General features: G+C 50.0%; 4 protein-coding genes across 4 annotated transcripts; all 4 read left to right on the top strand.

Annotated features, from left to right (window-relative positions):
• Nucleotides 1–1,551: 1,551 nt before the first annotated feature.
• LOC116653148 (olfactory receptor 52R1-like) lies at nt 1,552–2,903 on the top strand. Its single transcript, XM_085510256.1, has one exon. It carries the CDS (start codon nt 1,890–1,892, stop codon nt 2,874–2,876), a length of 987 nt encoding a protein of 328 aa, XP_085366382.1. The 5' UTR covers nt 1,552–1,889; the 3' UTR covers nt 2,877–2,903.
• A 4,843-nt stretch (nt 2,904–7,746) lies between these two features.
• On the top strand, nt 7,747–8,819 carry LOC107308608 (olfactory receptor 52R1-like). Its single transcript, XM_085541957.1, has one exon. The coding sequence runs from the start codon at nt 7,833–7,835 to the stop codon at nt 8,817–8,819; it is 987 nt and encodes a 328-aa protein (XP_085398083.1). The 5' UTR covers nt 7,747–7,832.
• A 4,853-nt stretch (nt 8,820–13,672) lies between these two features.
• On the top strand, nt 13,673–14,745 carry LOC146762920 (olfactory receptor 52R1-like). Its single transcript, XM_085541903.1, has one exon. The coding sequence runs from the start codon at nt 13,759–13,761 to the stop codon at nt 14,743–14,745; it is 987 nt and encodes a 328-aa protein (XP_085398029.1). The 5' UTR covers nt 13,673–13,758.
• Nucleotides 14,746–19,693: 4,948 nt separating this feature from the next.
• On the top strand, nt 19,694–20,981 carry LOC146762919 (olfactory receptor 52R1-like). Its single transcript, XM_085510318.1, has one exon. The coding sequence runs from the start codon at nt 19,694–19,696 to the stop codon at nt 20,639–20,641; it is 948 nt and encodes a 315-aa protein (XP_085366444.1). The 3' UTR covers nt 20,642–20,981.
• Nucleotides 20,982–26,692: the final 5,711 nt, after the last annotated feature.

Genomic DNA, 26,692 nt, shown 5'->3' with positions numbered 1-26,692 from the left:
CCTCTAGTGCTAGTTTTATTTACAATATCTTTGAAGAAGCCCTTTCTGTTCTCCTTGACTTCTCTCATAAGGTTGAATTCTAAGGAGGCCTTGACTTTTTGACTTCCCTCCCTACACCCTCTGACAACAGTCTTGTTTTCCTCCCAGGTGGCCAGCCCCTCCTTCCAAGATCTGGACGCTCTCTTCTTCCACTTGAGCTTGCCCAGCGGTTCCCTGTTTAACCATGCAAGTCTCCTGGCTCCTTTTCTTGACTTCCTACCTGTTGGGATGCTCTGATCTTGTGCTTGGAAGAAGCAGTCCTTCAATGCTAACCAACTGTCTTGGGGCCCTCTACCTCCAAGTACTCTGTCCCATGGGATTTCCCTTAGCAATTGCTGGAAAGGATCAAAGTTGGCCCTACTGAAGTCCAGTCAGCTGAGTGAGCTGATTTCATCCTAGGGGGATGGGAGGCCTCCTGGTCTTCATCAGTACCACAGCGCTGCCCCACCAGTGCAAGCCCAGTTACAGCCACATTCCCATTCAAATCCAGTTCAAAGCTCTCCAGAGGAGTCCCGTTAATTCCCGTCCCGAACCCTTTTGCCCTGGGAGATAAACCGCTCCCATGTATTACTGTCAGACTGGTGTCTTAGAGAACCAGCCGTTATCAAAGAATCCATAGCCCTGCCTGCAGCACCAGTCTCAGACGACAAAGAGTCACAGGAAGCCCAGCATGGCATCCACGGGGCATGACCCTGATGACCTGAATGAGTCCCTTCCAACCCAAACCATTCCATGATCCCATACTGTGTGGACAGCACAAAAACAGCACAGGGAGGCACAATGAGCCCCAACACAGAGCAAGTAACTCAACACACTATGGAAGTGACTGCAAGAAAACAGCCATAAAACTGACCAAAGTTTTAGGCCAAAACTGTACTACAGACAATGAGCTCATCAGCACTGGGGTGATTAAAAGTTGACTTTTGTTTCTTTTTGCTCTCCCTAATTACATGTTAATTGGCGGGGGAAATTCAGAACTCTCTGCTAAGATTTACCTGGCAGCTTATAAATATCTCCTGGTCCCCACAGTGCCCAGTCCCTGTCTGGAAACCTGCAGAAGGTGGGTGAGTATTGAGGGTTGGGGCAGAACTTGACTGGTCCTGAGGCTCTCTCTCCCCTGGTCATGCCTTGCCCTCCCTTCTTTCTGCTTCCTGCACTCTGCCATTGAAGTGGCCACGGCCCCAGGATGATTTCTGAAGGCTCTTGCCAGGTCACCAGCACTGCCCTGTCTGTGCTGCAGGGCTTCTCAAGCAACCCCTTTTCCCCACCTATGGGGAGAAAGCCAGGAGCTGAGCCGTGTTCAGGGGCTGAGTGAGCTGCAGTGTTTGCAGGAGAGGAATGGGCTCTGCTGGAGCACTGCCTTTGAGGGGGGTTCTCCAAATCCCATAGCACTGCCTCAGCGCTTTGCTCTCAAACTGGGTGTTTCTCAGCCACAGCAAACACCCAGTGCCTGTGCTTACAGAAGCAGGCAGTGCTTCAGAACAAAGCTTCTGCAGAGCTGAGGGTTGCTGCTAATGACTTTGCATCCCCTCTGTGCCCATTTCCAGGTGTACTTTGGCCTGCTGTGTATTTGCATCAGTGACAATCCGTTTTGCTTGCTCCAAGAGCACTCAGTACAGTGGGACAGACAGGGACACTTGTAGGTGGGAACGGACAGGATGCTTGTGGGAGAAGTGCTGTCCTGGACCAGTGCGAGCAGCTGTCCCAGGGCTGGCTCTCTTGCACTTCTGAAACCACCGCATCTCCCCACAGTCTGTGCTTGCTGCTGACCACATCATCTCGAGGGCAGCTGGGTGATTTATTACAGGCTGTAAGAGCCCTCGGGGTAGGCAAGAGACAAGAAGGGCTCCATGTCTTCTGTGAACTCCACCGGCTCCTCCCAACCCCCCACCTTCTTCCTGCTTGGCATTCCTGGGCTGGAGAAGGAGCAGTTCTGGATTGCCTTCCCCTTCTGCATCATGTACGTCATAGCTGTGCTGGGGAACATCATCCTTCTCATCGTCATCAAGACAGAGTCAAGCCTGCATGAGCCCATGTACCTCTTCCTGGCCATGCTGGCCTTCACTGACCTGGTCCTCTCTACATCCATGTTGCCCAAAATGCTCGCCATCTTCTGGTGGGGCTCTGGGGAGATTGGCTTTATTTCCTGCCTTGTTCAGTTGTTCTTTGTCCACAGCTTCACCGCAGTGGAGTCAGGTGTGCTCATGGCCATGGCCTTGGATCGCTACTTTGCCATTTGCCATCCCCTGCGGCACTCCAGCATCCTCTCCATGCCGGTGGTGGCAGCTCTGGGGAGCCTGGTGCTGCTGCGTGCAGTCCTCATGGTGAGTCCTGCCTGTTTCCTGCTACGTAGGAAGGACTTCTGCCATCATCGTGTCATCTCCCATTCCTACTGTGAACACATGGCCGTGGTGAAGCTGGTATGTGAGGACACCAGAGTCAATGCTGCTTATGGCCTCTTTGTGGCTTTTGCAGTGATGGGATTTGACCTTGCAGTGATCGCTGTGTCCTACACTATGATCTTGAGGGTGGTACTGAAGCTGTCAGCCTCCAACACACAGCTGAAGGCCTTTAATACATGTGTATCCCACGTCTGTGTCATCCTTACATTTTATGTCTCTGGCCTCTTCACTTTCCTCGCCCACCGCATTGGACACAACATCCCTCAGCAGATCCATATATTGGTGGCCAACCTCTACCTTCTGTTGCCCTCCGTGTTAAACCCCATCATTTTTGGGCTGAGAACCAGGCAACTCAGGGACATAATTGTTGTCTTCTTCCAGCAGAGGGGAATCAGATTTGTGTCTGTGTCTCAAATGGTTCTCATTATCTACTGATGACTTTCATATATTTGAACAGTTCGTGCTGTGTCTCTTTGTTCCAGGAAATACCCTTCCTCAGTTCATGGAGTACATGGAGAGCATTCTTGCTCGATTTTCTTTTCCTTTCACTGTGAAATTAAAGATGGTGGAAAGGCTTTCAATCTGGCTTTTACACTGTTGGGAATTTTCGCTCTGTCTGCATCACCAGGTACAGAGGACATCTCCAATGTGGCCTTGCACTGATCAGAGCTCTCTGAGTCCACGGCAGCCTTGACAATGGGAGCTGCCCATGGGGTGTCTCTGCTCCCTGCTCTCTCTCCCTCAGCTTTAAACCAATGAGAGGCAGGAATATCATTGCAGATGGTCATCAAATTCACCCGCCATTTGTTCCTTTACATCTGGCAAGTCTATCCTGTAGCCTGCAGACTGCATTTGTCCTGTATGATGTAGTGGTTATGTTTATCCTCTGCCACCATCCATCATGACAACAGCTCTTTCCTGTCAAGTAGCTCTGGGTGCACATCCATCCCTCAGCAACAACCCAAACATCAGCCCAAGACCATTCCTCTTCACTCAATACAGACCCAGCAAAGAAGTTGAACACCTCTGCTCTGCAACTTTCCACATCGTGACTTGCACTGGGATGGCATATGCCAAGAGTCCAAGAGTGCACTCTGCAAACTTGTACCACAATGAACACGTGCACACGGTGCTCTCTGTATTTTGAGGTAAGTGCTCCTTTTCCAGGTCATTATATTCAAACACCATTACAGCTCGTTCCCCAGGTACCATTCTCCATGGTGGTTCATGGTCCAAAGGTGTATCTGGACCTTCTTCTTTCCAGCAGAGTTGAGCTTGCTAGTTATGTGAAGGTTGGGGGCACCTTGGGATTTAGCGATCACGAGACAGTCGAGTTCAGGATCTTGTGTGGAAGAAATAAGGCAAAAAGTAGAACTGCTATCCTGGAATTTCGGAGAGCCAACTTTGACAGTTTACAGGACCTAATTGGAGGTGTCATAGGCTAGAGTGCTATAATGTATAGGGGCTCATGAGAGCTTGGCAACATTTAAACAGCACTTCTTCCAAGCTCAAGATTTGTGCATCCATGAGAGAAGGAAATTGGGGAATGGAGGCAGAAGACATGGGTGGATGAGCAAGGAGCTCATGGATAAGATTACAGGGAAGAAGAAGGTTTATGAGAGAAGGTTTAGAGTGGTCAGGAACTGGAATAGCCTGCCCAGGGAAGTGGTGGAGTTGCCATCACTGGAAGTGTTCAAGAAGCTTCTGGATAGAGAGCTAGGAGATATGGGTTAGTGGATTTCTGTAGGTATGATAAAGGGAGGACGGTTGGACTAGATGATCTTATAGGTCCTTTCCAACCTTGTGATTCCACAATCCTATGAAATGTAGAAAAAGTGCCCGTCCTTTTGGGATAAGTACGGGAGTGTTGTCAGGGTCTGTAGGAAGTGAGAAGGAAGGCTAAAGTTCAACTGGAGCTGAAGCTTGTGAAGATGATATAGGATAATAAGAAGGGATTTTTTTTTTCTTTTTTTTTCTTTCTTTTTTTTTTTTTTTTTTATGTATGTTAACAATAAAAGGAAGAAAAGGGACAATGAGGGTCCCCTGCTTAACAAGGGAGATTTCCTGGTAACAGGGGATGCTGTAACAGGTGGAGATGCTGAACGCATTATTTGCTTTGGCCTTCACTTCAAAGACGGCCCCTCAGGATTCCTGGACACTGGAGGGGAGAGAGAGAGTCTGGGAAACTGAGAGCTTCCCTGGGGTTGAGGAGGGGGTGGTCCCAGAGAGTCTGGGTTGGGTCACTGTGCACAAATCCATGGGACCCGATGGGGTGCATCCACGTATGCTGAGGGAGCTGGCAGAGGTGACTGCTGAACTGCTCTCTATCATCTCTGACAGGTCATGGAGAACTGGAGAGCTGCCTGAAGATGGAGGATAGCCTGTGTCACTGTGGTCTCCAAAATGGGCAAGAAGGAAGATCCAGGAAACTACAGTCTAGTCATCCCCACCTCTGCCCCTGGAAAAGTGATGGAACAGCCTGTTCTAGATGACATCTGCAAGCAACTGGAAGAGAACAAGGTCATCAGGAATAGTCAGCATGGACTCACGAAGGAAAGATCCTGCTCAACCAACCTCATAGACTTTTGTGTTGGCATCATTGCCTGGGTATATGGAGGGAGATTAGTCGATATCATCTACCTTGACTTCATCAAAGCTTTTGATACCTACTTTGAGCTTTTGAGCTTTTGAGCCTACTACAACATCCTGGTACTGAAGCTGATAAAGTGTGGGATAGATGAGTGGGTGTCAAGGTGGGCTGAGAGCAGGTTGACTGGCCGAGCTCAGAGGGTGGTGACTGGCGGTGCAGAGTGTGGTTGGAGCAGAGTTGCTCACTGGGGGTCGGTGATGGGTCCAGTGCAGCAGAAGGCCACAAAGATGATGAAGGGCCTGGACCATCTCCCCTGTGAGGAAATGCTGAGCGAACTGGGTCTTTTTAGCCTTCAGAAACTAAGATTCAGAGGTGATCTTATTAATGTTTGTAAATATCTGAAGTGTGGGAGACAAAAGGACATGATGAACCTATTTTCAGTGGTCTGTGGGGACAGGACAAGGGGAAGTGGCTGTAAATTGAGGCACCAGATGTTCTGCACCAAAATGCAAAGGAACTTCTTCACAGTGGGGATGATGGATCACTGGACCAAGCTTCCCAGGGAGGCTGTGGGTTCTACTTCTCTGGAGATACTCTAGACCAGTCTGGACACCCACCTGCGCACCCCACAGCATGGAGCCTGCTTTGCAGCAGGTTTGGACTAAATGAGCTCCAGACCTCCCATCCAACCCCTACAATTCTGTGATCCTGTGATTCAATCATTTTCTGGCTGGCACAGACTTTCCTGTGGGGATGCCTCTCCTTCCGCTCGGACAGGAATTACATGAAGCGAGGGAATGACGGCCCCTTTTTACAATGATGTGGACAATATTCCTATTCTTAATGAGGGATCCCTGCTCACTGGCCATTCTGCTCCCTCAATCCACTCCGTTGGCCACATATTCCCAACAGTGGAGCATCCAGCAGATAAAGGGTTCAACTGGACACCGCCTGAAAAGCTTTCACAGAACTTGCAGCTCAGTCAGGGAAACATTTTGGGTGGTTACTGACACTTCTGTGATGTTTACCTCTTCTTGTGGATCTCTTCCTTTACCTTGAGGATGGCCATGCAATGAAGTAGCCTTCCTCATCCTCTTCCTCCTTGCTATCTGAAGGTTCTACCCCAATTAAGCAAGACTACATTTGCATCCTTCGTTTCATTTGGAGAGCAGGGTGATAGCTTGTCTTGGAACTATGGTACGGCTCCATGGCCTATGACAGCACTTAGTTGAGAAGTGAGCCTGGAATGTGTACTGTGACAGCTCTGGGCTTTTCACGGGAACTAAATGAGATCCAGATGCATTTTCCTACTTTTCACGGTTTTCCGTATCATTGTATTGCATTCTGTAGAGTACAGCGGCAGTTACCAGGAGAAAAAATCAGGCGCACAGGTCAGGAGATCTCAGGGAGAATCCCGTGCAGGATTGTGAAGCCATAGACTGGGCTGGCTGAGCTGTCTGTGGGCCCCAGCTGACTCCAGGAGGGGGAGAAAAGACCTCAATTCACAAGCAAAAGGCAGGAAAATAGGGAAGGGGTGGGATAGGGAGAGAGATGGAGGGGAGGGTGGGAGCATGGCTTGCACAATGATGGAGAGAAGACAAGGAGTCACTGGAGCCCAAGCATGGCATCCACGGGGCATGACCCTGATGATCTGTACGAGTCCCATCCAACCCAAACCATTCCATGATTCCATACTGTGTGGACAGCACAAAAACAGCACAGGGAGGCACAATGAGCCCCAACACAGAGCAAGTAACTCAACACACTATGGAAGTGACTGCAAGAAAACAGCCATAAAACTGAACAAAGTTTTAGACCAAAACTGTACCACAGACTATGAGCTCATCAGCACTGGGGTGATTAAAAGTTGACTTTTGTTTCTTTTGCTCTCCCTAATTACATGTTAATTGGCGGGGGAAATTCAGAACTCTCTGCTAAGATTTACCTGGCAGCTTATAAATATCTCCTGGTCCCCACAGTGCCCAGTCCCTGCCTGGAAACCTGCAGAAGGCGGGTGAGTATTGAGGGTTGGGGCAGAACTTGACTGGTCCTGAGGCTCTCACTCCCCCTGGTCATGCCTTGCCCTCCCTTCTTTCTGCAGCCTGCACTCTCCCATTGAAGTGGCCACGGCCCCAGGATGATTTCTGAAGGCTCTTGTCAGGTCACCAGCACTGCCCTGTCTGTGCTGAAGGGCTTCTCAAGCAACCCCTTTTCCCCACCTATGGGGAGAAAGCCAGGAGCTGAGCCGTGTTCAGGGGCTGAGTGAGCTGCAGTGTTTGCAGGAGAGGAATGGGCTCTGCTGGAGCACTGCCTTTGAGGGGGGTTCTCCAAATCCCATAGCACTGCCTCAGGGCTTTGCTATCCTACTGGGTGTTTCTCACTCGTGGCAAACACCCAGTGCCTGTGCTTACAGAAGCAGGCAGTGCTTCAGAACAAAGCTTCTGCAGAGCTGAGGGTTGCTGCTAATGACTTTGCATCCACTCTGTGCCCATTTCCAGGTTTACTTTGGCCTGCTGTGTATCTGCATCATTGACAATCCGTTTTGCTTGCTCCAAGAGCACTCAGTACAGTGGGACAGACAGGGACACTTGTAGGTGGGAACGGACAGGATGCTTGTGGAAGGAGTGCTGTCCTGGACCAGTGCGAGCAGCTGTCCCAGGGCTGACTCTCTTGCACTTCTAAAACCACCGCATCTCCCCACAGTCTGTGCTTGCTGCTGACCACATCATCTCGAGGGCAGCTGGGTGATTTATTACAGGCTGTAAGAGCCCTCGGGGTAGGCAAGAGACAAGAAGGGCTCCATGTCTTCTGTGAACTCCACCGGCTCCTCCCAACCTCCCACCTTCTACCTGCTTGGCATTCCTGGGCTGGAGAAGGAGCAGTTCTGGATTGCCTTCCCCTTCTGCATCATGTACGTTATAGCTGTGCTGGGGAACATCATCCTTCTCATCGTCATCAAGACAGAGTCAAGCCTGCATGAGCCCATGTACCTCTTCCTGGCCATGCTGGCCTTCACTGACCTGGTCCTCTCTACATCCATGTTGCCCAAAATGCTCGCCATCTTCTGGCGGGGCTCTGGGGAGATTGGCTTTATTTCCTGCCTTGTTCAGTTGTTCTTTGTCCACAACTTCACCGCAGTGGAGTCAGGTGTGCTCATGGCCATGGCCTTGGATCGCTACTTTGCCATTTGCCATCCCCTGCGGCACTCCAGCATCCTCTCCATGCCGGTGGTGGCAGCTCTGGGGAGCCTGGTGCTGCTGCGTGCAGTCCTCATGGTGAGTCCTCTCTGTTTCCTGCTCCATAGGAAGGACTTCTGCCATCATCGTGTCATCTCCCATTCCTACTGTGAACACATGGCCGTGGTGAAGCTGGTATGTGAGGACACCAGAGTCAATGCTGCTTATGGCCTCTTTGTGGCTTTTGCAGTGATGGGATTTGACCTTGCAGTGATCGCTGTGTCCTACACTATGATCTTGAGGGTGGTACTGAAGCTGTCCGCCTCCAACACACAGCTGAAGGCCCTTAATACATGTGTATCCCACGTCTGTGTCATCCTTACATTTTATGTCTCTGGCCTCTTCACTTTCCTCGCCCACCGCATTGGACACAACATCCCTCAGCAGATCCATATATTGGTGGCCAACCTCTACCTTCTGTTGCCCTCCGTGTTAAACCCCATCATTTATGGGCTGAGAACCAGGCAACTCAGGGACAAAATTGTTGTCTTCTTCCAGCAGAGGGGAATCAGATTTGTGTCTGTGTCTCAAATGGTTCTCATTATCTACTGATGACTTTCATATATTTGAACAGTTCGTGCTGTGTCTCTTTGTTCCAGGAAATACCCTTCCTCAGTTCATGGAGTACATGGAGAGCATTCTTGCTCGATTTTCTTTTCCTTTCACTGTGAAATTAAAGATGGTGGAAAGGCTTTCAATCTGGCTTTTACACTGTTGGGAATTTTCGCTCTGTCTGCATCACCAGGTACAGAGGACATCTCCAATGTGGCCTTGCACTGATCAGAGCTCTCTGAGTCCACGGCAGCCTTGACAATGGGAGCTGCCCATGGGGTGGCTCTGCTCCCTGCTCTCTCTCCCTCAGCTTTAAACCAATGAGAGGCAGGAATATCATTGCAGATGGTCATCAAATTCACCCGCCATTTGTTCCTTTACATCTGGCAAGTCCATCCTGTAGCCTGCAGACTGCATTTGTCCTGTATGATGTAGTGGTTATGTTTATCCTCTGCCACCATCCACCATGACAACAGCTCTTTCCTGTCAAGTAGCTCTGGGTGCACATCCATCCCTCAGCAACAACCCAAACATCAGCCCAAGACCATTCCTCTTCACTCAATACAAACCCAGCAAAGAAGTTGAACACCTCTGCTCTGCAACTTTCCACATCGTGACTTGCACTGGGATGGCATATGCCAAGAGTCCAAAGGTGCACTCTGCAAACTTGTACCACAATGAACACGTGCACACGTTGCTCTCTGTATTTTGAGGTAAGTGCTCCTTTTCCAGGTCATTATATTTAAACACCATTACAGCTCGTTCCCCAGGTACCATTCTCCCTGGTGGTTCATGATCCAAAGGTGTATCTGGACCTTCTTCTTTCCAGCAGAGTTGAGCTTGCTAGTTATGTGACGGTTGGGGGCACCTTGGGATTTAGTGATCACGAGACAGTCGAGTTCAGGATCTTGTGTGGAAGAAATAAGGCAAAAAGTAGAACTGCTATCCTGGAATTTCGGAGAGCCAACTTTGACAGTTTACAGGACCTAATTGGAGGTGTCATAGGCTAGAGTGCTATAATGTATAGGGGCTAATGAGAGCTTGGCAACATTTAAACAGCACTTCTTCCAAGCTCAAGATTTGTGCATCCATGAGAGAAGGAAATTGGGGAATGGAGGCAGAAGACATGGGTGGATGAGCAAGGAGCTCATGGATAAGATTACAGGGAAGAAGAAGGTTTATGAGAGAAGGTTTAGAGTGGTCAGGAACTGGAATAGCCTGCCCAGGGAAGTGGTGGAGTTGCCATCACTGGAAGTGTTCAAGAAGCTTCTGGATAGAGAGCTAGGAGATATGGGTTAGTGGATTTCTGTAGGTATGATAAAGGGAGGACGGTTGGACGAGATGATCTTATAGGTCCTTTCCAACCTTGTGATTCCACAATCCTATGAAATGTAGAAAAAGTGCCCGTCCTTTTGGGATAAGTACGGGAGTGTTGTCAGGGTCTGTAGGAAGTGAGAAGGAAGGCTAAAGTTCAACTGGAGCTGAAGCTGGTGAAGATGATATAGGATAATAAGAAGGGATCTTTTTTTTCTTTTTTTTTCTTTCTTTTTTTTTTTTTTTTTTATGTATGTTAACAATAAAAGGAAGAAAAGGGACAATGAGGGTCCCCTGTTTAACAAGGGAGATTTCCTGGTAACAGGGGATGCTGTAACAGGTGGATATGCTGAATGCATTATTTGCTTTGGTCTTCACTTCAAAGACGGCCCCTCAGGATTCCTGGACACTGGAGGGGAGAGAGAGAGTCTGGGAAACTGAGAGCTTCCCTGGGGTTGAGGAGGGGGTGGTCCCAGAGAGTCTGGGTTGGGTCACTGTGCACAAATCCATGGGACCCGATGGGGTGCATCCACGTATGCTGAGGGAGCTGGCAGAGGTGACTGCTGAACTGCTCTCTATCATCTCTGACAGGTCATGGAGAACTGGAGAGCTGCCTGAAGATGGAGGATAGCCTGTGTCACTGTGGTCTCCAAAATGGGCAAGAAGGAAGATCCAGGAAACTACAGTCTAGTCATCCCCACCTCTGCCCCTGGAAAAGTGATGGAACAGCCTGTTCTAGATGACATCTGCAAGCAACTGGAAGAGAACAAGGTCATCAGGAATAGTCAGCATGGACTCACGAAGGAAAGATCCTGCTCAACCAACCTCATAGACTTTTGTGTTGGCATCATTGCCTGGGTATATGGAGGGAGATTAGTCGATATCATCTACCTTGACTTCATCAAAGCTTTTGATACAGCCTCCTACAACATCCTGGTACTGAAGCCGATAAAGTGTGGGATAGATGAGTGGGTGTCAAGGTGGGCTGAGAGCAGGTTGACTGGCCGAGCTCAGAGGGTGGTGACTGGCGGTGCAGAGTGTGGTTGGAGAGCTGTGAGCAGAGTTGCTCACTGGGGGTCGGTGATGGGTCCAGTGCAGCAGAAGGCCACAAAGATGATGAAGGGCCTGGAGCATCTCCCCTGTGAGGAAATGCTGAGCGAACTGGGTCTTTTTAGCCTTCAGAAACTAAGATTCAGAGGTGATCTTATTAATGTTTGTAAATATCTGAAGTGTGGGAGACAAAAGGACATGATGAACCTATTTTCAGTGGTCTGTGGGGACAGGACAAGGGGAAGTGGCTGTAAATTTGAGCACCAGATGTTCTGCACCAAAATGCAAAGGAACTTCTTCACAGTGGGGATGATGGATCACTGGACCAAGCTTCCCAGGGAGGCTGTGGGTTCTACTTCTCTGGAGATACTCTAGACCAGTCTGGACACCCACCTGCGCACCCCACAGCATGGAGCCTGCTTTGCAGCGGGTTTGGACTAAATGAGCTCCAGACCTCCCATCCAACCCCTACAATTCTGTGATCCTGTGATTCAATCATTTTCTGGCTGGCACAGACTTTCCTGTGGGGATGCCTCTCCTTCCGCTCGGACAGGAATTACATGAAGCGAGGGAATGACGGCCCCTTTTTACAATGATGTGGACAATATTCCTATTCTTAATGAGGGATCCCTGCTCACTGGCCATTCTGCTCCCTCAATCCACTCCGTTGGCCACATATTCCCAACAGTGGAGCATCCAGCAGATAAAGGGTTCAACTGGACACCGCCTGAAAAGCTTTCACAGAACTTGCAGCTCAGTCAGGGAAACATTTTGGGTGGTTACTGACACTTCTGTGATGTTTACCTCTTCTTGTGGATCTCTTCCTTTACCTTGAGGATGGCCATGCAATGAAGTAGCCTTCCTCATCCTCTTCCTCCTTGCTATCTGAAGGTTCTACCCCAATTAAGCAAGACTACATTTGCATCCTTCGTTTCATTTGGAGAGCAGGGTGATAGCTTGTCTTGGAACTATGGTACGGCTCCATGGCCTATGACAGCACTTAGTTGAGAAGTGAGCCTGGAATGTGTACTGTGACAGCTCTGGGCTTTTCACGGGAACTAAATGAGATCCAGATGCATTTTCCTACTTTTCACGGTTTTCCGTATCATTGTATTGCATTCTGTAGAGTACAGCGGCAGTTACCAGGAGAAAAAATCAGGCGCACAGGTCAGGAGATCTCAGGGAGAATCCCGTGCAGGATTGTGAAGCCATAGACTGGGCTGGCTGAGCTGTCTGTGGGCCCCAGCTGACTCCAGGAGGGGGAGAAAAGACCTCAATTCACAAGCAAAAGGCAGGAAAATAGGGAAGGGGTGGGATAGGGAGAGAGATGGAGGGGAGGGTGGGAGCATGGCTTGCACAATGATGGAGAGAAGACAAGGAGTCACTGGAGCCCAAGCATGGCATCCACGGGGCATGACCCTGATGATCTGTACGAGTCCCGTCCAACCCAAACCATTCCATTATCCAATACTGTGTGGACAGCACAAAAACAGCACAGGGAGGCACAATGAGCCCCAACACAGAGCAAGTAACTCAACACACTATGGAAGTGACTGCAAGAAAACAGCCATAAAACTGAACAAAGTTTTAGACCAAAACTGTACCACAGACTATGAGCTCATCAGCACTGGGGTGATTAAAAGTTGACTTTTGTTTCTTTTGCTCTCCCTAATTGCATGTTAATTGGCGGGGGAAATTCAGAACTCTCTGCTAAGATTTACCTGGCAGCTTATAAATATCTCCTGGTCCCCACAGTGCCCAGTCCCTGCCTGGAAACCTGCAGAAGGCGGGTGAGTATTGAGGGTTGGGGCAGAACTTGACTGGTCCTGAGGCTCTCACTCCCCCTGGTCATGCCTTGCCCTCCCTTCTTTCTGCAGCCTGCACTCTCCCATTGAAGTGGCCACGGCCCCAGGATGATTTCTGAAGGCTCTTGTCAGGTCACCAGCACTGCCCTGTCTGTGCTGCAGGGCTTCTCAAGCAACCCCTTTTCCCCACCTATGGGGAGAAAGCCAGGAGCTGAGCCGTGTTCAGGGGCTGAGTGAGCTGCAGTGTTTGCAGGAGAGGAATGGGCTCTGCTGGAGCACTGCCTTTGAGGGGGGTTCTCCAAATCCCATAGCACTGCCTCAGGGCTTTGCTATCCTACTGGGTGTTTCTCACTCGTGGCAAACACCCAGTGCCTGTGCTTACAGAAGCAGGCAGTGCTTCAGAACAGCTTCTGCAGAGCTGAGGGTTGCTGCTAATGACTTTGCATCCACTCTGTGCCCATTTCCAGGTTTACTTTGGCCTGCTGTGTATCTGCATCATTGACAATCCGTTTTGCTATCTCCAAGAGCACTCAGTACAGTGGGACAGACAGGGACACTTGTAGGTGGGAACGGACAGGATGCTTGTGGAAGGAGTGCTGTCCTGGACCAGTGCGAGCAGCTGTCCCAGGGCTGACTCTCTTGCACTTCTAAAACCACCGCATCTCCCCACAGTCTGTGCTTGCTGCTGACCACATCATCTCGAGGGCAGCTGGGTGATTTATTACAGGCTGTAAGAGCCCTCGGGGTAGGCAAGAGACAAGAAGGGCTCCATGTCTTCTGTGAACTCCACCGGCTCCTCCCAACCTCCCACCTTCTACCTGCTTGGCATTCCTGGGCTGGAGAAGGAGCAGTTCTGGATTGCCTTCCCCTTCTGCATCATGTACGTCATAGCTGTGCTGGGGAACATCATCCTTCTCATCGTCATCAAGACAGAGTCAAGCCTGCATGAGCCCATGTACCTCTTCCTGGCCATGCTGGCCTTCACTGACCTGGTCCTCTCTACATCCATGTTGCCCAAAATGCTCGCCATCTTCTGGCGGGGCTCTGGGGAGATTGGCTTTATTTCCTGCCTTGTTCAGTTGTTCTTTGTCCACAACTTCACCGCAGTGGAGTCAGGTGTGCTCATGGCCATGGCCTTGGATCGCTACTTTGCCATTTGCCATCCCCTGCGGCACTCCAGCATCCTCTCCATGCCGGTGGTGGCAGCTCTGGGGAGCCTGGTGCTGCTGCGTGGAGTCCTCATGGTGAGTCCTCTCTGTTTCCTGCTCCATAGGAAGGACTTCTGCCATCATCGTGTCATCTCCCATTCCTACTGTGAACACATGGCCGTGGTGAAGCTGGTATGTGAGGACACCAGAGTCAATGCTGCTTATGGCCTCTTTGTGGCTTTTGCAGTGATGGGATTTGACCTTGCAGTGATCGCTGTGTCCTACACTATGATCTTGAGGGTGGTACTGAAGCTGTCCGCCTCCAACACACAGCTGAAGGCCCTTAATACATGTGTATCCCACGTCTGTGTCATCCTTACATTTTATGTCTCTGGCCTCTTCACTTTCCTTGCCCACCGCATTGGACACAACATCCCTCAGCAGATCCATATATTGGTGGCCAACCTCTACCTTCTGTTGCCCTCCGTGTTAAACCCCATCATTTATGGGCTGAGAACCAGGCAACTCAGGGACAAAATTGTTGTCTTCTTCCAGCAGAGGGGAATCGGATTTGTGTCTGTGTCTCAAATGGTTCTCATTATCTACTGATGACTTTCATATATTTGAACAGTTCGTGCTGTGTCTCTTTGTTCCAGGAAATACCCTTCCTCAGTTCATGGAGTACATTGAGAGCATTCTTGCTCGATTTTCTTTTCCTTTCACTGTGAAATTAAAGATGGTGGAAAGGCTTTCAATCTGGCTTTTACACTGTTGGGAATTTTTGCTCTGTCTGCATCACCAGGTATAGAGGACATCTCCAATGTGGCCCGGCACAGCTCGGAGCTCTCTGAGTCCACGGCAGCCTTGACAACAGGGGCTGCCCATGGGGTGGCTCTGCTCCCTGCTCTCTCTCCCTCAGCTTTAAACCAGTGAAGAGGCAGGAATATCATTGCAGATGGTCATCAAATTCACGCGCCATTTGTTCCTTTACATCTGGCAAGTCTATCCTGTAGCCTGCAGACTGCATTTGGCCTCTATGATGTAGTGGTTAAGTTTATCCTCTTCCACCATCCATCATGACAACAGCTCTTTCCTGTCAAGTAGCTCTGGGTGCACATCCATCCCTCAGCAACAACCGAAACATCAGCCCATGACCATTCCTCTTCACTCAATACAGACCCAGCAAAGAAGTTGAACACCTCTGCTCTGCAACTTTCCACATCGTGACTTGCACTGGGATGGCATATGCCAAGAGTCCAAAGGTGCACTCTGCAAACTTGTACCACAATGAACACGTGCACACAGTGCTCTCTGTATTTTGAGGTAAGTGCTCCTTTTCCAGGTCATTATATTCAAACACCATTACAGCTCGTTCCCCAGGTACCATTCTCCCTGGTGGTTCATGATCCAAAGGTGTATCTGGACCTTCTTCTTTCCAGCAGAGTTGAGCTTGCTAGTTATGTGAAGGTTGGGGGCACCTTGGGATTTAGTGATCACGAGACAGTCGAGTTCAGGATCTTGTGTGGAAGAAATAAGACAAAAAGTAGAACTGCTATCCTGGAATTTCGGAGAGCCAACTTTGACAGTTTACAGGACCTAATTGGAGGTGTCATAGGCTAGAGTGCTATAATGTAAAGGGGCTCATGAGAGCTTGGCAACATTTAAACAGCACTTCTTCCAAGCTCAAGATTTGTGCATCCATGAGAGAAGGAAATTGGGGAATGGAGGCAGAAGACATGGGTGGATGAGCAAGGAGCTCATGGATAAGATTACAGGGAAGAAGAAGGTTTATGAGAGAAGGTTTAGAGTGGTCAGGAACTGGAATAGCCTGCCCAGGGAAGTGGTGGAGTTGCCATCACTGGAAGAGTTCAAGAAGCTTCTGGATAGGGAGCTAGGAGATATGGGTTAATGGTTTTTTGTAGGTATGGTAAAGGGAGGACGGTTATACTAGATGATCTTATAGGTCCTTTCCAACCTTGTGATTCCACAATCCTATGAAATGTAGAAAAAGTGCCTGTCCTTCTGGGATGAGTACGGGAGTGTTGTCAGGGTCTGTAGGAAGTGAGAAGGAAGGCTAAAGTTTAACTGGAGCTAAAGTTGGTGAAGAAGATATAGGATAATAAGAAGGGATTTTTTTTCTTTTTTTTTCTTTTTTTTTTTTTTTTTCTTTTTAATGTATGTTAACAGTAAAAGGAAGAAAAGGGACAATGAGGGTCCGCTGCTTAACAAGGGAGGTGTCCTGGTAACAGGGGATGCTGTAACAGGTGGAGACGGTGAACGCATTATTTGCTTTGGTCTTCACTTCAAAGACGGCCCCTCAGGATTCCTGGACACTGGAGGGGAGGGGAGAGAGTCTGGGAAACTGAGAGCTTCTCTCAGGTTGAGGAGGGGGTGGTCCCAGAGAGTCTGGGTTGGGTCATTGTGCACAAATCCATGGGACCCGATGGGATGCATCCACGTGTGCTGAGGGAGCTGGCAGAGATGACTGCTGAACTGCTCTCTATCATCTCTGACAGGTCATAGAGAACTGGAGAGCTGCCTGAAGATGGAGGATAGCCTATGTCACTGTGGTCTCCAAAATGGGCAAGAAGGAAGATCCAGGAAACTACAGTCTAGTCAGTCCCATCTCTGCCCCTGGCAAAGTGATGGAACAGCCTGTTCTAGATGACATCTGCAAGCAACTGGAAGAGAACAAGGCCATCAGGAATAGTCAGCATGGACTCACGAAGGGAAGATCCTGCTCAACCAACCTCAAAGACTTTTGTGTTGGCATCATGGCCTGGGTATATGGGGGGAGAATAGTGGACATCATCTACCTTGACTTCATCAAGGCTTTTGATACAGCCTCCTACAGCATCCTGGTACTGAAGCCGATAAAGTGTGGGATAGATGAGTGGGCAACGAGGTGGGCTGAGAGCAGGCTGACAGGATGAGCTCAGAGGGTGGTGACTGGCGGTGCAAAGTGTGGTTGGAGAGCTGTGAGCGGAGTTGCTCACTGGGGGTCGGTGATGGGTCCAGTGCAGCAGAAGGCCTCAAAGATGATGAAGGGCCTGGAGCATCTCCCCTGTGAGGAAAGGCTGAGTGAACTGCGTCTTTTTAGCCTTCAGAAACTAAGATTCAGAGGTGATCTTATTAATGTTTGTAAATATCTGAAGTGTGGGAGACAAAAGGACATGATGAACCTATTTTCAGTGGTCTGTGGGGACAGGACAAAGGGAAGTGGCTGTAAATTGGAGCACCAGATGTTCTGCACCAGAATGCAAAGGAACTTCTTCACAGTGGGGATGACGGATCACTGGACCAAGCTTCCCAGGGAGGCTGTGGGTTCTACTTCTCTGGAGATACTCTAGACCAGTCTGGACACCAACCTGTGCACCCCACAGCATGGAGCCTGCTTTGCAGCGGGTTTGGACTAAATGAGCTTCGGAGGTCCCATCCAACCCCTACAGTTCTGTGGTCCTGCGATTCAATCATTTCCTGGCTGGCACAGACTTTCCTGTGCAGATGCCTCTCCTTCCGCTTGGACAATAATTACATCCAGCGAGGGAAGGACGGCCCCTTTTTACAATGATGTGGACAATATTCCTATTCTTAATGAGGGATCCCTGCTCACTGGCCATTCTGTTCCCTCAGTCCACTCTGTTGGCCACATATTCCCAACAGTGGAGCATCCAGCAGATAAAGGGTTCAACTGGATACCGCCTGAAAAGCTTTCACAGAACTTGCAGCTCAGTCAGGGAAACATTTTGGGTGGTTACTGACACTTCTGTGATGTTTACCTCTTCTTGTTGATCTCTTCCTTTACCTTGAGGATGGCCATGCAATGAAGTAGCCTTCCTCATCCTCTTCCTCCTTGCTATCTGAAGGTTCTATCCCAATTAAGCAAGACTACATTTGCATCCTTTGTTTCATTTGAAGAGCAGGGTGATAGCTTGTCTTGGAACTATGGTACGGCTCCATGGCCTATGACAGCACTTTGGTCAGACCAGAGAATGGAACGTGCACTGTGACAGCCCTGGGCTTCTCATGGGAACTCATTTTAAATGAGATCCAGAGGCATTTTCCTACTTTTCAGGGTTCTCCATTTCGTTGAATTGCATTCTGTAGAGTTCAGCAGCAGTTACCAAGAGAAAAAATCAGGCATACAGGTCAGGAGATCTCAGGAGAATACCGTGCAGGATTGTGAAGCCATAGACTGGGCTGTCTGAGCTGTCTGTGGGCCCCAGCTGTCTCCAGGAGTAGGAGAAAAGACCTCAATTCACAAACAAAAGGCAGGAAAATAGGGAAGGGTTGGGATAAGGAGAGAGATGGAGCGGAGGGTGGGAGCATGGTTTGCACACGGATGGAGGGAGGACAAGGAGTCACAGGAGCCCAAGCATGGCACCCAGTGGGCATGACCCAGATGACATGAATGACTCCCATCCAACCCAAACCATTCCATGATTCCATACTGTGTGGACAGCACAAAAACAGCATAGGGAGGCACAATGAGCCCCAACACAGAGCAAGTAACTCAACACACTATGGAAGTGACTGCAAGAAAACAGCCATAAAACTGACCAAAGTTTTAGACCAAAACTGTACCACAGACAATGAGCTCATCAGCACTGGGGTGATTAAAAGTTGACTTTTGTTTCTTTTGCTCTCCCTAATTACATGTTAATTGGCAGGGGAAATTCAGAACTCTCTGCTAAGATTTACCTGGCAGCTTATAAATATCTCCTGGTCCCCACAGTGCCCAGTCCCTGCCTGGAAACCTGCAGAAGGCGGGTGAGTATTGAGGGTTGGGGCAGAACTTGACTGGTCCTGAGGCTCTCACTCCCCCTGGTCATGCCTTGCCCTCCCTTCTTTCTGCTGCCTGCACTCTCCCATTGAAGTGGCCACAGCCCCAGGATGATTTCTGAAGGCTCTTGTCAGGTCACCAGCACTGCCCTGTCTGTGCTGCAGGGCTTCTCAAGCAACCCCTTTTCCCCGCCTATGGGGAGAAAGCCAGGAGCTGAGCCGTGTTCTGGGGCTGAGTGAGCTGCAGTGTTTGCAGGAGAGGAATGGGCTCTGCTGGAGCACTGCCTTTGAGGGGGGTTCTCCAAATCCCATAGCACTGCCTCAGCGCTTTGCTCTCTAACTGGGTGTTTCTCAGCCACAGCAAACACCCAGCGCCTGTGCTTACAGGAGCAGGCAGTGCTTCAGAACAAAGCTTCTGCAGAGCTGAGGGTTGCTGCTAATGACTTTGCATCCCCTCTGTGCCCATTTCCAGGTGTACTTTGGTCTGCTGTGCATCTGCATCAGTGACAATCCGTTTTGCTTGCTCCAAGAGCACTCAGTACAGTGGGACAGACAGGGACACTTGTAGGTGGGAACTGACAGGATGCTTGTGGGAGAAGTGCTGTCCTGGACCAGTGCGAGCAGCTGTCCCAGGGCTGACTCTCTTGCACTTCTAAAACCACCGCGTCTCCCCCCAGTCTGTGCTTGCTGCTGACCACATCATCTCGAGGGCAGCTGGGTGATTTATTACAGGCTGTAAGAGCCCTCGGGGTAGGCAAGAGACAAGAAGGGCTCCATGTCTTCTGTGAACTCCACCGGCTCCTCCCAACCCCCCACCTTCTTCCTGCTTGGCATTCCTGGGATGGAGAAGGAGCAGTTCTGGATTGCCTTCCCCTTCTGCATCATGTACGTCATAGCTGTGCTGGGGAACATCATCCTTCTCATCGTCATCAAGACAGAGTCAAGCCTGCATGAGCCCATGTACCTCTTCCTGGCCATGCTGGCCTTCACTGACCTGGTCCTCTCTACATCCATGTTGCCCAAAATGCTCGCCATCTTCTGGCGGGGCTCTGGGGAGATTGGCTTTATTTCCTGCCTTGTTCAGTTGTTCTTTGTCCACAACTTCACCGCAGTGGAGTCAGGTGTGCTCATGGCCATGGCCTTGGATCGCTACTTTGCCATTTGCCATCCCCTGCGGCACTCCAGCATCCTCTCCATGCCGGTGGTGGCAGCTCTGGGGAGCCTGGTGCTGCTACGTGGAGTCCTCATGGTGAGTCCTGGCTGTTTCCTGCTACGTAGGAAGGACTTCTGCCATCATCGTGTCATCTCCCATTCCTACTGCGAACACATGGCCGTGGTGAAGCTGGTATGTGAGGACACCAGAGCCAATGCCACATATGGAATTCTGGTGGTTTTTATAGTGACAGGATTTGACCTTACGGTGATCACTGCTTCGTACACTATGATCCTGCGGGCGGTACTGAAGCTGTCAGCCTCAGATGCACAGCTGAAGGCCTTTAATACATGTGTATCCCACATCTTTGTCATGCTTACATTTTACGTCCCTGCCATATTCTCCTCTCTCACCCACCGTTTTGGACACAGCATCCCTCAGCAGATCCATACATTGGTGGCCCACCTCTACATGCTGGTGCCCCCCACGTTAAACCCCATCATTTATGGGGTCAGAACCAAGCAACTCAGGGACAAGATATCTGTCCTTTTACAGCAGAAGGGAATCTGACCCGTGTCTACGTGCCATTCACTGAGCGTGTAAGTATTAGCAAATTCTAGTAAATTTATGGAGTGATCTCCCAGACCCCTTATTTTGAGAAATACCCCTTTTGAATGCATGGTGTGCATGCAAAGCATTCCTGCGGAAATCATAGAATTACCCAGGTTGGAAAAGACCTTGAAGATCATCAAGTCCGACCGCAGCCTAACCATAGTACCCTAACTCTAACAACCCTACACTAAATCATATCCCTCAGTACCCCATCCAAACTGGTCTTAAACATATCAAGTGATTCAGCCACCTCCCTGCAGAGCCTATTCCAGAACTTAACTACCCTTTCTCTAAAGATGTTCTTCCTAATATACAACCTAAACTTGCCCTGGCGCAACTTGAGGCCATTTCCCCTTGTCCTGTCACTTGTCACTAGTGAGAGGAGACCTGCCCCACTCACACCGTAAGAACCTTTCAGGTACTGGAAGAGGGCAATGGAATCACTGGAGTTTCTTTTCCTTTCACTGCGTGATAAAAGACAACATAAAGACATTCAGTCTGACTTTTACATTACACCTCCCAGAATTCAGATTCCTGGATGTTAAAATGCTTTCACTATTGGCAAATAAATATTCTTCATATGCAAACAGTTCCAGTCTGACTCCTAGACATGAGTGTCTCCAAAAGACCTGCCTGTTGCAGCCCTCCTTGTTGGAGGCTGGTGACACTGGATGTCACTCAGAAGGGCCTGGCTCCATCCTCATGACATTCACCCTTTACACAGTTAGAAACATCAGTGAGTTCACCTCTCAGTCTCCTCCTTCTCCAAGCTAAAGAGACCCATCTACCTCAGCCTCTCCTTGTAAGGGAGATGCTCCACTCCCTTCATCATATCTGTGGCTATGTGCTGGTTTCTCTCAAGTAGTTCCTGGTCCTTCTTGAACTGAGGGGCCCAGAACTGGTAACACTATTTCAGATGTGCTCTCACCAGGGCAAAGTAGAGGGACAGGAGAACCTCTCTCGCCCTACTAACCACTGCCCTGCCAACACACCCCAGGATACCATTCTTGGCCACAAGGGCTCACTGCTGGCTCATGATCCCTTTCCCAAGTGTTGCTCCCCAACAGATCACTCCCCAACCCATGCTGTTACCTGGAGCTGTTCTTGCCCAGATGCAGGATTCTATAGTTGCCCTTGTTGTATTTCATTACATTTCAAAACTACGCATTCAAAGGAGGGCAACAAAGCTGGTGAGGAGTCTGGAGCACAGGCCATATGAGGCTGAAAGAGCTGGGAATGGTCAGCCTGGAGAAGAGGAGGCTCATGGGAAACCTTATTGCTCTCTATAACTTCCTGAAGGGAGAATCATAGAATCATACAATCATAGATTCACAAGGTTGGGAAGGACCTTTAAGATCAATTAGTCCAGCCATCCTCCCTTTACCATACCTACAGAAAACTCCTAACCCATATCTCCTAGCTCCCTATCCAGACACTTCTTGAACACAGGCCGAGATGGCTACTCCAACCACCTCCCTGGGCAGCCATTCCAGTGCCTGACCACTCTCTGAGGGAGAAATTTCCTTCTTAGGTCCAGTCTAAACCTCATCTGATACAACTCATGGCCATTTCCTCGGGTCCTGTTTGTTGCCTGGCAGAAGAGGCCAAGCCCCTCCTCATCACAGCCTCCCTTCAGGACATTGTAGAGTGCAGTGAGGTCTCCCCTGAGCCTCCTCCAGGCTGAACAATCCCAGCTCCCTGAGCCGCTCCTCATAAGACTTGTGCTCCAGACCCATCACCAGTTTATTTGCCCTTCTCTGGACACGTTCCAGGGCCTCCATGTCTTTCTTGTAGTGAGGGGCCCAAAACTGAACACAGTACTCGAGATGTGACCTCACCAGAGCTGAGTACAGAGGGATGATCACCTCTCTGCTCCTGCTGGCCACACTATTTCTTATACAGGCCAGGAACTTTTGGCCTTCTTGGCCACCTGGGCACATTGTCCCATGTTCAGCCAAGCATCCACCAACACCCTAGGTCCCCTTCCTCTGCAAAGTCATCCAACACTCTGCCCCAATCCTATAGCACTGCATGGGGTTATTGTTACCCAAGTGCAGGACCCAGCACTTGGCCTTGTTGAACCTCATCCCATTATCCTCAGCCCAGTGATCCAGCCTATCCTGATCCCTCTGGAGGGCTTCCCTACCCTCAGGTAGATCAACACCACCTCTCAACTTGGTGTCATCTGCACACGTACTTAGCTTGCACTCAACTCCCTCATCTAGGTTGTCAATGGAGATGTTACACAAGATGGTCCCTAGAACTGACCCCTTGAGGACACCAGTTGTAACGGGTCACCAGCTGGACTTAACTCCATTAACCACTACCCTCTGGGTATGACCCTCCAGCCAGTTTCTTACCCAAAGGAGGGTTCACCTGTCTAGGCCACGGGCAGCCAGTTTCCTCAGGAGAATACTGTAAGAGACCGTGCCAAAGGCTTTGCTGAAGTCCAGGTAGACTACATCAACTGCCTTACCCTCATCTACCACTCTGGTCACCCAATTGCAGAAGGAGATGACATTGGTCAAGTACAACCTGCCTTTCATGAATCCATGCTGGCTGGGCCTGATCCCCTGGATGCCACGCACATGCCATGTGATATCACCCAAGATGATTTGCTCCATAACTTTACCTGATACCGAGGTCAGGCTGACAGGCCTGTAGTTCCTCAAATCCTCCTTATGGGGCTTCTTGTAGATGGGAATCACATGAGCAAGCCTCCAATCTTCTAGGTCCTCTCCAGTTAACCAGGAGCGCTGGCAGATGGTGGAGAGCGGCTCAGCAATCACCCCCACCAGCTCCATCAGCACCCGAGGGTGGAGCCCGTCTGGTCCCATGGACTTGTGACAGTCCAGGTGGAGGAGGAGCTCTTTAACTGTCTCCACCTGAATCACTGTGGGTGTATTCCGCGTTCCATCCCAGACTTTCAGATTGGTGTATGGAGTGCCCTGAGGACAACTGTGCTGCCCATTAAAGGCCGATGTAAAGAACGCGTTGAGGACTTCAGCCTTCCCCTTATCCTAAGTGGTCACATTCCCCACTGCATCAAGTAAGGGGTAGACACTTCCCTTGGTTCTTCTCTTACCACTGATATATTTGTAAAAAGATTTCATATTCTCTTTTACAGCCATGGCCAATCTAAATTCAAGCTGGGCTTTAGCCTTCCTAACTTCCTCCCTGCATACCCAAGCAACCTCCTTGTAGGTTCCCCAAGTAGCTTGTCCCTGCTTCCAGAGGACATAGACTCTCTTTTTCTTCCAGAGTCTCAACAATAGATCCACACCAGTCGTCCACACCGGTCTTCTTCCCCTGCATCTCACCTTGCAGCATTCAGGGACAGCCTGTTCTTGTGCCTTTAAAATTTCCACCTTAAGGAGCATCCAGGCTCCTTGGACCCCTTTACCCTTAAGGAGGAACTCTCCAGAAACCCCTGCAACAATTGTCCTGAACAGGTCAAAGTCCGCCCTCTGGAAGTTCAGGACAGCAGTTTTGTGCTCACCCTTCTGACATCTCCAAGAACAGAAACCTCTACCATTTCATGGTCACTCTGCCCAAGACAGTCCCCTGCCTTCACATCACCCACCAGTCCTTCACTGTTAGTGAAGAGCAGGTCTAGCATGGCATCACCCCTGGTAGGCTCACGTACCAGCTGTGTAAGGAAGCATCTTCCACACACTCCAGAAACCTCTTGGACAGATTCCTTTGTGCCATATTATTTTCCCCACATATATCAGGGAAGTTGAAGTCTCCCATGAGAATGAGTGCTGGTGAACATGCAGTTTCTGCGAGCCGCTCGTAGAACGCCTCATCCATCTCTTCATCCTGATTAGGCTGTCTGTAACAGACCCCCACCAACATGTCACCCCTGCAGGTCTTTCCCCTGATCCTTACCCACAAACACTCAACTTTATAATTTGCATCCCCAAACTCTTCAACTTCAAAACAGTCTTTAACATAAAGGGCCACACCACCACCCTTCCTTTCACGTCCATCCCTTCTGAAGAGCTTGTACCCATCCATCACAGCACTCCAGTCATGGGAGCTGTTCCACCAAGTTTCAGTGATAGCAACCAGGTCATAGTCCGCCTGACAAACAGTCGCTTCCATCTCCTCCAGCTTCTTGCCCATGCTGCGTGCGTTGGTGTACATGCACTTCAGCTGTGTCACCTGCCTCACCCCCAGTTCAAGCTCTGTTCCTTTACACTCGTTTCTTGTAAGCCCTGTTTTGTCCCCTCCCCCCTGTCGTAGCTAATATAAAGTTCTTTTGATAAGCCCCGATTGATCCCAAGCTAGGATTCATTGCCCCCTTTGAGATAGGTGGGTTCCATGGCCAGGAGCTGGGTAAACTCTCCTATGGTCAAAGAACCCAAAGTTTCTGGTATGACACCAGCATCTGAGCCATTTATTCAATACATGTACTTTCCAGGCCTGTTCCACGTCCCGCACTTTCCCCTGAAGGTATGGACCAAATAATGACTTGAGCTCTTGCTCCTTCAAGTAAACGCCCTTAACCCCTAAAATCTCTTTTCATATTTCTCAGGCTCCTCTGAACAATTTCATCACTACCCGCCTGAACTATTAGTAATGGAAAGTAATCAGTGGGCCTAATCAGCTTAGGGAGTTTCCTGGTCATGTCCCTGACCTGGGCCCCAGGAAGGCAGCACACCTCCCGATGGCACAGCTCTGGTCTGCATATGGGGCCCTCTATTCCTCTAAGAAGGGAATCACCCACCACAACCACCCTTCTTACTTTCCTGGCAGATGAACTCCTCAGGCATGGGGGTGGCCGCCTTGCCTTAGGTTCCCGTTTAGGCAGTTCCTCCATCCTCTCTCCACTCATCTCCTCTTCCATTTCCAATGCCTGATACCTGTTGCTCAGGGGGAGCGATGGACACGAGGCAGGCAGGCAGGGGGAGCACCCACGATGGCGAGTTGGGATTCTCTGCCAGCCCCCCTCATCAGTCAGGACTGTCCTCCTGTGACAGGGCAGGGGGTCGCCGCTTTTCGGGGGTTTCTCTGTTGTCCTCCTCCTTCTGGGATGCCAGAGAGTGACTCCACCAGTCGAACGCCCCCTCACATTCCCTGATGGTCCTCAGCCTCTGCACTTCCTCCCTGAGCTCCACCACCAGGCTTAGCAGCTCGTCCACCTGCTCATATCTCGCACAGATGGAATCCCTGCCACCCTCCCCAGGCAGCAGCAAGCCCAGGCACTCCGAACAGCAGGAAACCTGAACTGACACATTTCTGGGCTGGCCCCTGTCCGGGCTGCCATAATTTTTGTGGAGTAGGACCCCTGTCTGGTAGAGACCATAATTAGGCTGCAGTCTCAGAGACCACCAAGAGGAGAGCTGGAAAGCCAAGCAAGGAAGGCCAATACCTACAGCCATCACCACTTGAGCCACCTCCTATAAGCACATCTGTATCACCCTACGGGCAATGCTCACTCACTCACTGAACAACTCGGCTCACTATGAGCAAAACCAGTGGCCACCAACCTGGGACGAGCTGTGGGCAGAAGCTGGCTCCGAGCTCCTTAAGGCCTTTTAAAGCCTGTGGTCAGGTGCTGACCTTGATGGCAAGTAACAGCACGTTCTCAGGCTGTTTAAACTGCCTCGACTGTGTCAGCTCCACCCCTGATGACCAGGAGCCTGCCCACAAGCTGACAACTCCCCAGCACAGGCAAAGCACTGTTACTGCCTTGAGAAAAGCCTTAAAAACAGCTTTTCTTTTGGCTTTTTCTACTCCACATCCCTTGCCCAGCACAGTCTTACCCGCTCTGTAGCTAGTCTCCACAGTAAAATAACCCTCTTATCCTTTATATACCTGGGGACAGTACCAAGGATAATTTGTTCCATCACCTTTCCAGGGATGGAGGAGAGGCTGACCGGTCTGTAGTTACCCAAGTCCTCCTTCCTGCCCTTTCTGAAGGCTGGAGTGACAATTGCTTTCCTCCAGTCCTCAGGCACCTCTCCCATTCCCCACAACTTACCAAAGATGATGGACAGTGGC

This window comes from Coturnix japonica, chromosome 1, assembly GCF_054131305.1.
Source record: "Coturnix japonica strain WE chromosome 1, WE-NBRP24, whole genome shotgun sequence".
Classification (NCBI taxonomy): domain Eukaryota; kingdom Metazoa; phylum Chordata; class Aves; order Galliformes; family Phasianidae; genus Coturnix; species Coturnix japonica.
The sequence above is the reverse complement of the archived record's forward strand: the minus strand, read 5'-3'. Positions and strand labels throughout refer to the sequence as shown.

Excerpts from the sequence above, each read along its gene's own strand:
- LOC146762920 (XM_085541903.1), top strand. The coding sequence starts at position 13,759 with ATGTCTTCTGTGAACTCCACCGGCTCCTCCCAACCTCCCACCTTCTAC.
- LOC116653148 (XM_085510256.1), top strand. The coding sequence starts at position 1,890 with ATGTCTTCTGTGAACTCCACCGGCTCCTCCCAACCCCCCACCTTCTTC.
- LOC107308608 (XM_085541957.1), top strand. The coding sequence starts at position 7,833 with ATGTCTTCTGTGAACTCCACCGGCTCCTCCCAACCTCCCACCTTCTAC.
- LOC146762919 (XM_085510318.1), top strand. The coding sequence starts at position 19,694 with ATGTCTTCTGTGAACTCCACCGGCTCCTCCCAACCCCCCACCTTCTTC.